The sequence below is a fragment of the Asparagus officinalis genome, chromosome 6 (assembly GCF_001876935.1).
Source record: "Asparagus officinalis chromosome 6, Aspof.V1, whole genome shotgun sequence".
Classification (NCBI taxonomy): Eukaryota; Viridiplantae; Streptophyta; class Magnoliopsida; order Asparagales; family Asparagaceae; genus Asparagus; species Asparagus officinalis.
In genome coordinates, this window is record NC_033799.1 from 71,986,620 (window position 1) to 71,996,508 (window position 9,889).

The 9,889-nt window shown below is 41.7% G+C and overlaps 2 protein-coding genes across 3 annotated transcripts in view; both read left to right on the plus strand.

The window, feature by feature from the left end:
- LOC109844494 (protein IQ-DOMAIN 1-like) overlaps nt 1–4,457 on the plus strand; it is a 13,133-nt gene extending 8,676 nt beyond the window's left edge. For both annotated transcript variants that reach the window (XM_020413548.1, XM_020413549.1), the window contains exons 6-7: nt 923–1,370; nt 3,967–4,457. In XM_020413548.1, the coding sequence (XP_020269137.1) occupies nt 923–1,370; nt 3,967–4,085 (567 nt within the window). In that variant the 3' untranslated portion in view covers nt 4,086–4,457. The remainder of the gene's footprint in view (nt 1–922; nt 1,371–3,966) is intronic.
- The window catches only part of LOC109846307, a 13,857-nt gene continuing 8,154 nt past the window's right edge, over nt 4,187–9,889 (plus strand). The window contains exons 1-2 of the mRNA XM_020415533.1: nt 4,187–4,282; nt 4,872–5,081. Of these exons, the coding sequence (XP_020271122.1) occupies nt 4,187–4,282; nt 4,872–5,081 (306 nt within the window). The remainder of the gene's footprint in view (nt 4,283–4,871; nt 5,082–9,889) is intronic.

Below are 9,889 nucleotides of genomic sequence, written 5' to 3' on the forward strand. Positions count from 1 at the left end.
TCTACCAGACAATCTCCAGTGCAGATCAAAACTAATTTCAGCTGCAATGTTCATGTAATGATATGAAACTTAGTGTGATTAGTAATAAAGATAAATATTTTCTTTAAGTTAAAGATTGGAAGAAGTTGCCAGACACAGAAGGGGATCCGTAACCATTTAGTGGATGCTATCTTAGTGGCATTGCTAACTGCTATTACTGAATTTCTTACTCCAGTTTACTTATGATGAATGAATATGTTTCTAAGTTGTATAACATTTTGGAGTTGAGCGCAGATTAAAGCTTATTGACTATATTTGATTGGTTGTTTTCTTTTGTTATATTTGAACATTTGTATGATGTGTTGATCTGCAGTGGCAACAAATTTAACCATTTGTAAAGTTCCATTTTGGGTGCTATTCCTTTAAAGTACTGATTTTCAGTGAGCTCCACAGTTCTCTCATGCTAGCTTCATGCTGTATATGTTTATTGGTTATCCACTCCAGAGAAAAGTTATATACGTATGGCTCTACTACTATGTCGATAACCATAGCTCACTAATAATTAACTTTATTTTTCTATAGAGTTATGCAATCTACTCCACACGTGTAAAGCAATACTATATTTTATTTAATTGTCCGCTATCTGAGGCCATATTTTGCACTGGTTTAGTATTCTACACTTGTTACTATATCTGTGGAATAGAAGGGTTGGATCCATTTATTGTTAAGAAGCAGATTCTTAAGCACCATATTGACTTAGGGTGATGAAGAAACACAATTTTCATTTATTTATGAATCTTTTTATCTGTAGCAAGATGCCCTTTCTCTGCACTACTAAGTTAGCATTCATTCTCTTTCCTTCTCCATTGCTCTGGTGCAATTTGCACATAGTTCTATATCTATAATTAATCAAGGTGCTTTCTTCTCGTATTTTATGTTGCAGTGGCAAGCTGGTTCAAAGCAGCGAGCAGTCCCTGAAGGGTTTGAACCGGACAAAAACAACTGGGGCTGGAAGTGGTTGGATAGATGGATGGCTGCTCGTCCATGGGAGAACCGGTTTCTCGACACTTATGTCAAAGATGGGATGACGACTTCTGAGAATGAGTCAGCAGAAGGGAAGGTTGGAATCAAGCCTCAGATCATATCCACTGTCAAAAAGCCCATTTCTGCAATTCCTTCGAACATCTCAAATCATAGAAGAGGCCCATCTCAATCCGAGGGAAGTGGTTCTTCATCAGGTAAATCCAAGCCAAAGGCATCATATGAGGAGGCAACTGGAGAAGCAACCTCTAAACCCTCTGGTATTGGTCCTCGTTCCGATAGCTTGCCGAAGGAGAGGCCAGCACAGATAAATTCCCAACCTAAGAAGAGGCTGTCATTACAAGGGAATGGTATGTTTATTCAGTCTTTATGAATGTTTTTGTCTTACAAATTTTGTATTTCTTGACTATCTTATCAAATTATATTGCACAAGTGTTGTCTATTGCCTCCATGGTCTTAGGAATTTAATTTCGTGATGTGGCCAGGACAGTCTTCAACTGTCTTTAGCTACGCAGGAAGTTTAAGCGGTGACTGAAATAAGTTGGGAGAAACAAACTGATGTTCTCTCTTTCACATTCATACACTCTTTGACATTCATATATACCTTGGTTTCTTTGGTGTGGTGTTCTCTCTTTCACATTCATATACACCTGGGTTATTTTGGTGTGCAGGGATTTGCTTGAGAATCTATAATTTATATGCAGATTCCTCGTTTCTGATAAGCATAACTCCAGTTATGCATGGATTTTGAATAACCAACAAAGTTACATTTCTCCATGTTCTGGTTATCCGGTACCTGGATTTTCTACGTGCTCACAAAAATTTTGTTTCCAGAAGAGCCCAATTCTTTGCATCTTTCCTTCCCTTTCCACCACCGCCTCTAGATATATTTTCTTCTCTGCTACAACTATTACTACCACCACCACTTTTGTTACTACTATTGTCATTCAACAGCACTTCCATAACTGCGACCACCATCACCATTGTCTCTTTGTTGATTCCGCGAGCACCGTCTTCATGACCATTAGTCTCATCCTCTCTTTTTCCTTGCATCAAAGTATCCTTAATTGAGAAAATTATTGTTGAGGATCTGTTTAACATGCCAGTTACAGGAACTCTATTTTCTTAAGTATGTCCAAATTGTATCAAATAAGGTTATGCAATGTTGCCATATATTTGATGTTTGTTAATTAGATTCCTGCAAATAAGTACAAATGTGTGACACTTGACAACTAATGAAATTTGGACTTCATTGTAATACACGAAAGGGAATAGGAGTAACAGCATTCTTACACGGAGACATAACACAATATATTCTTCAAAAGTAGGGGCCTGGTCAAATGGCTATGCACATTCGTGTTGGGTGCTATAAGATGCATACATGAGGCGTAACAATTTTAGTTAACACTGTTCTGATAAAAAGCAGAAAGAGAAACGAAACAGAACCTTAGTGAGAAACATATGATTTCCTGCCTTAACCCTGGAAAGATAGACAATGATCCAATCTGCTACAACATAATAAGAAAACATGCTGGCGCCTCATGTTGGGAAGGTGTCTAGGTTGTGTTAAAATGGTGTCCACAGAGGGATGATAATAAGCCGGGGATAGGTTGGGCCTTGGAAAAGCCTAGCCCTTGGCTCCAAATATTTTCAGATCTTAAAGTTCAGACCAACCCTCGTTTGGACAGATACCACAGGACCCTGCGCTTACGGGCTTATGATCGGCTTTATTATTTATTGAGATGGAAAATAACAAGCCAACCGAATATTTAAAGATAAAATTCTAAGAGTAAATTAAATGTTATTCTTCTGCAATGTACCCATGATATTCTTCATGCTTCACAACCTGAATTGCTTGGTTACAATATGGAACTTAATGAAATCCACCCGAAATCCATATTCTTCAAACTAATGTTATTTTGAAGAGTTTCCTTTGTTGAATTGCATATGTGATGTGTGTAGAACTTCCTTTTGCTCTCCGATCTCATATTATGCTGGAAAAATGGTGTGATCACTGATCAGAGGGAGGGAGGGAGGGAGGGAGATATCTGTAGTAAAACAAATATAATATAATTACATAATGTAGGCCAACAGTTTTTTCTTACCTCTGGAAGATACTAGTTGGACATTGGCGCAATAGCTACTCTGATGAGAATCTTGCATTTGACGTACTAAATACAAACTCTGTTTTTTTCTTGCTTTCATCTCAGTAACTACTTCCTAAGTCGGTTCCTATAGCTTGGTAGTAACGAGCAATCAAACTTACAGGTCAGGTTTAGTTTTGCCAGAAGTCTAGGTCAATATTTAACGGTTAAGATAGGGTAAAGTTAGACGAGATGGAATGCAGCAGGAAGAACGTGTTCTGTTTAATCCTCCTAATGCTGCTGCATTGAGATGATACACTGACGTGCTTTTCTGAGCTATCCAGAAGTAAGAATAGTTACCTTCAACTGCTTTAACTTTTTTAAAATTGGGCGAACTTCACCAAACTACGGGTTTTGCATAATGCTACCATCAACTTATTATTAGAGAAGACTCTTGAACTTTCAAAACATTAGAAAAATACCATGAGTTACTGGAAACTGTTGCTAACGGCAGATTGGATAAATGGTTTAGACCACCCTTGAGAATAGGAGAGGGGGAGAGGATTAATTAATATATTAGATAGATAAAGTACGTAAGGGCAAAAATTTTCAGAACAATTAATCCTAACTGTAAGTTAGGCATGGTAGATAAGTAGAAAGAGTTCATGATTAGCTTTCTGTTAAAAAAAATCTCTTATGGCGAGTTCATGGTACTTTTGTGAAATTTACCCTTTTAACTTATTTGTTATGTGTTTTCACATTCCTTGTACATCATCTGTTATCTATTTCTATTAAAATCCATTTATCTCATAATAGTTGAGTTTGAATTTACATCGACAACTATTTGCTTGATGTCAAACAGGTGTGGCAGCAGGTAAGCACTCTGCATACAGGAACTCGGCATACAGGAACTCGGCAAACAGGTCATTTAATGCCCATAAGTCCATCAAAGAAAAGACCAAACAAGAAGCAAAGAGTTGAACTCCAAACACGAGAACCAGGATTTTGCCATTGGAATGGATTGCTTCACCTAAGAATCTAATGGTTAATCTTGTGAAGACGACACGCATTGTATGTACATAATGTCATGTTTTACACCAGAAAGTCATAGCGAGAGGACCGACGGAACCATTACTGGTTGCTTTCCTGATAACATTATAAGAGCCAGTACTGTTGTTGTATAATTTGTTGTAAAAGTTACCCGGTCCCTATTTGTTCTCTTTCGGTTTGGGGTTTTTGGGGGTTTCATTGTATTTCAGACTTCATCAGTTGTTGAGTGGCCACCAGCATCTCCATGTAAAAAAGCTGTGTACTTGAATAGTATTAAGTTATAATAATTTATGTTAATAAGCACGCGTTTGGGGTTGAGAAACAATTTTGATTTCTGTGGTGCATTTATGTGTGCTATTTATTTATTTATTTATTAACAATCTAGCCCAAAATTAAATCCGGGACCGTGAGAGTCATTGGAAGTTCTCAATTGTCAAAGTCACCCACAGTATTTGGTTAGCGTTAATGCCACCATAATTTATAGATTTAATTATGGGTTTTTTTTAAGACCCCTTAAGATTTGACAGACGTACGAGAAAGTTCAAAGATGCGAGGTACTACTTTGGGATCATGGAAGATTTTACGGGCAAATATCTAAATAACCGTTTTCAAAAGTTAACGATGATTTGTTGTTGTGGTTAAAAATTTTCAATTACCGGTAAGTCCAACTATTTGACTTTGTTTTCGTAAAAACCCAGCCCGTACCCCCCCCTCTAGCCGTGCGCGGACGCAAAGGTCCAGAGATTCGACGGGTTCACCTTCGGAATCGCCTTTGCTTCCAAGGACTCGTTCTTCTCCGGTCAGACTCAGCTCTCCCCTTGCGATAAAAGGCTCTCTTTGAGCTCCAATGGCGCTCAGATCGCTGTGTTCAGGCCCAAAGTCGATGAGATCTCGCTGCTCACGATCAATTCCACCACTTCGCCTTCGGTGAGTTCTCTAGGGTTTTTGGTTAGTTTGATTCCGTTGAAGTCGTGCTTTTTGACTGGTGGATTTGGATTCTTGTTTTTAAAGGTAGGATTTTGGATTGGATTGTGACTGATTGATCGTCTTCCGTAAGTCCTGGATCTTGTTGAGTCTTGACTTTCTAGGGTTTTGGTTGATTGATTTGTTTGGATGTGGTCCGTCTAGGGTTTCGTTGATTGATGAATATGCAATTAGTTTTAAGTAGAAATTGGGATGGGATTGTGAGTGAATGCTTATGACAAGATTGCATCTTCGAACCTATTACCTGGATCTGTTATAATTGCTGAGAAAGGAGGAGCTTAAAAATACATATCATGCTTATCACTTCACAGATATAACTACAGCAGTATTATTTATCACATTATTATTATTTAATATCATTCATTAACAAACCCACGCAGATTATCACAATATACCCTACAACATAATCATAGTACAACCTGATTATGCACATAATTAATTCACAGCAGATCAAAAAAATTGTAATGACGAGTCAATGAGATAAGGATCTTACCTCGAGGACGTCGAGGGTGTCGTAGAGGGGCAGCGGAGGTCGTCGGGGTGGCTGCGCGATCACAACGGGTTCCGCGGGCTCGTCAGAAGGTCAATCAGTTAGAATACAAAAGAGAGGTGTTAGTAACGATGAGCGATATTCGAAGCGATATAACGAGAGATAGACAATGAGTCCAAGCGAGAGAGATACCGTGTGATAGACAATATAAAGGGCTACACACTGGCGAAGGAATCGACGTAAACGGAGGTCGGAGGTGATCGGAAAGTGCGTGCGAAGTCGGCACAAAGCTACAGTTTCCTGCGAACTGTTTGTCGTCCAACGATGTTTAGGATGATACCGAGAGAGATAGAGAGTGAGTTAGAGTGTAATACAAATTGAAGATGATAAACAACATATAGGGCTACTCATCGGAGAAGACAGTGGCGGAAACGGAGACCGGATGTGGTCGGAAATTGCATGCGAAGTCGGCATAAGGCTGTCGAAATCTGCTCGCTATTCGGGCTCGTTCTTCGCTGTTCAGAGCCTTTCCCTGCTGTCCCGGCTTGTCGGAGATGGGAAGAGGCTGACGGCTGAGGGGTAGCGCTCAAGGGAGGAGCACGAGCCATCCGAGGAGGGCTGTGAGCGGCCGGGTTGAGCGGCGACGGACCGGACGACGACTGATGACGGGCTGGAGGGAGTATTGAGGAGGAGGGGTGACCCAGTCGGGTCTGAGGGAGCGGGTGTGGCTTGAGGGTGACTAGTGGCGGCAGATAAAGGAGAGGATTTAGAGCGGATGACCAGGGGAAGGGTGGGTCGCGGAGGAGGTCCGCAGCCGAGGTCTGGCGGAGGAGTACGGAGTGTGGCAGTTGGAAGGCGGAGCGGAGAGCCGACGGGGGGAGGACGACGAGCAGGTGAAGGAGGGAGGTGAAGGCGGAGGGCGGTGGAGTGAGGCGAGCGGGTGGATGGCGTTCTCTTGGGGAGGGAGGAGAGAGACGAAGAGGGGAGAGAGGGGGTTCTTTTGAGGAGAGAGATGTAGCAGAGGGAAACATGAGGGAGGGGGTGTGTGGGAAATGAGGAGGAAAATAAGTTTGGTAGGGAGGAGAGAGAGTAGAGAGAGAGGTAGAGTAGTTAAAGGTGAGAGGAAAACACAGGAAAAAAACTATTTTCAAAAATAATAATTTAATATTTAAAATACTAAAAAAATAATCGAATCAATATCGAAAAATTTATGGTCATTATATTCTACCCTCCTTAAAATAATTTTCGTACTCGGAATTAAAAAAAGGTTATGCAGAAAGAACCCAAGAACAGAAATATAAACGAGAGACTCAATTCAACTCATATAGAGAATGATTCAAAATAAACTGCATGTTCATAAGCAAAGGGGAATGTAATACAAGAACGATACAAGATAAGATACAAGATATGACAACTAAGATTCATGAAACAGATGAGAGTATCACTGTCGCATTTCAGACTCAGTCTCCCAAGTTGACTCATCAGGAGAATCTGGGTATCACATCACACGAACAAGCGTGACGGTCTTGTTCCAGAGAGTCTTCTCTCTTCGGTCCAGAATCGCCACAGACTGTTTCTCGTATGCCAAATTTGGTTGCACCTTAATCTCCGAGAAATTTATGACATGACTCGGATCTCCGACATATCTTCGCAACTGAGAAATGTGGAATATGTCATGCACTCCAGCCAATACGGGTGGTAATGCCAGTCCATACGCCACTTCTCCAACTCTCTCTAATACGTCAAAAGGTCCCACATATTGCAGACTCAACTTCCCACGCCTTCCATAGCGAATGGTGCCTCGATTAGGGGAGATCTTCAGGAACACATGATCACATGGCTAATACTCCATGAGTCGACGCTTCACATCCGCCCAATGCTTAAATCGGTCTTGTGCTATGCGAAGTCGCTCCCGTATGATCCTGACAACATCAATTGACTTGGTAATCAATTCGGTCCCAAAAATCTCTCGCTCACCAATGTCGTCCCAACTCAAAGGAGCGACACTTCCTCCCATACAATTCTGCGAAAGGGGCCATTCCAATGCTACCTTAGAAACTGTTGTAAGCAAACTCCACCCGATGCAGATGATTTTCTCAGGATCCGTGAAAGTCAAGCATACAAGCTCTAAGCATATCCTCCAAAATCTGAATGGTCATTTCTGATTGTCCATCGGTCTGAGGGTGATAAGCTGTGCTAAAACTAAGACTGGTCCCAAGACTCGCTTGCAAACTCTTCTAGAACTCAGAAGTAAATCGGGTATCGTGGTTCGAGACGATGTACACTGGAACTCCGTGCAATCACACTATCTCCTCCATGTATCTCTGAACAAGATGTTACATCGACTGTCCTACTCGGAATGGAATGAAAAATGAGCTGATTTGGTCAATCGATCTACGATCACCCAAACAGCATCATTCTGTCTAGTGCTCCGAGGTAAACCAATAACGAAGTCTATTGTGACGTGTTGCTACTTTTACTCCGGAATAGGCAACGACTGCAGTAGGCCTGCGATGCGCTGATGCTCTGCCTTAACTTACTGACAGTCAAGGCATTTCGCCAAACTGCGAGCAATGCCTCTCTTCATACCACACAGTGCTTTGTTTGTTAGCAGGTGAAGGCAGAGCATCAGCGCATCGCAGACATACTACAAACGTTGCCTATTCCGTAGTGGAAGTGGCAACACATCACCATGGACTTCGTTACTGGTTTACCTCGGAGCACTAGACAGAATGATGCTGTTTGTGTGATCGTAGATCGATTAACCAAATCGGCTCACTTCATTCCATTCCGAATGGGGCAATCGACGGAACATCTTGCTCAGAGATACATGGAGGAGATCATGCGATTGCACGGAGTTCCAGTGTGCATCGTCTTGGACCGCGATACCCGACTTACTTCTGAGTTCTGGAAGAGTTTGCAGGCGAGTCCTGGGACCAGCCTTAATTTTAGCACAACTTATCATCCTCAGACTGATGGACAATCGGAAAGGACCATTCAGATTTTGGAGGATATGCTTAGAGCTTGTATACTTGACTTTCACGGATCTTGGGAAAATCATTTGTATCAGGTGGAGTTTGCATACAATAGTTTCCAGACTAGTGTTGGAATGACTCCTTTCGCGGCATTGTATGAGAGGAAGTGCCACTCACATTTGAGTTGGGACGACGTTGGTGATCGAGAGATTTTTGGGACCGAATTGATTGCCAAGTTAATTGATGCTGTCAGGATCATACGAGAGTGACTTCGCATAGCGCAAGACCGATTTAAGCATTGGGCGGATGCGAAGCGTCGACACTTGGAGTTTCATCTAGGTGATCATGTCTTCCTGAATATTTCCCCCAACCGAGGCACCATTCGCTTTGGAAGACGTGAGAAGTTGAGTCCGCGATATGTGGGACCTTTTGACGTATTAGAGAGAGTTGGAGAAGTGGGGTATCGACTTGTATTACCACCCGCATTGGCTGGAGTGTATGACGTATTTCACATTTCTCAGTTACGGAGATATGTCAGAGATCCGAGTCATGTCATAGATTTCTCGAAGATTGAGGTGCAATCAAATTTGGCATACGAGAAGCAGCCTGTGGCGATTCTGGACCGAAGAGAGAAGACTCTCCGGAATAAGACTGTCACACTTGTTCGTGTGATGTGGCACCTAGATTCTCCTGACGAGTCGACTTAGGAGACTGAGTCTGAGATGCGACAGCGATACTCTCATCTGTTTCCTGAATCTTAGTTGTTACATCTTATATCTTATCTTGTATCGTTTTTGTATTACATTCCCATTTGCTTATGGACATGCAGTTTATTTTGAATCATTCTCTATAGTCTTTCATTCTATATTTCTGTTCTTAGGTTCTTTGTGCATCACCCCTATTTTAATTCTGAGGATAGAATTTATTTTAAGGGGGGTAGAATGTAATGACCATAACATTTTCGATATTGATTTGAATAATTTTTTGGTATTTTAAATATTAAATTATTATTTTTTGAAAAGAGTAGTTTTTTCTTGTGTTTTCCTCTCTCACCTTTAACCACTCTGCCTCTCTCTCTTTCTAATCTCTCATCTCTCCTCCCTATCCCACTTTCTTATTTTCCTCGTTTCCCAAACCCCCTCCCTCGTGTTTCCCCCGCTACATCTCTCTCCTCAAAAGAACACCCTCTCTCTCCTCTCTTCATCTCTCTCCTCCCTCCCCAAGAGAACGCCATCCACCTGCTCGCCTCACTCCACCGCTCTCCGCCTTCACCTCTGCCTCCCTCC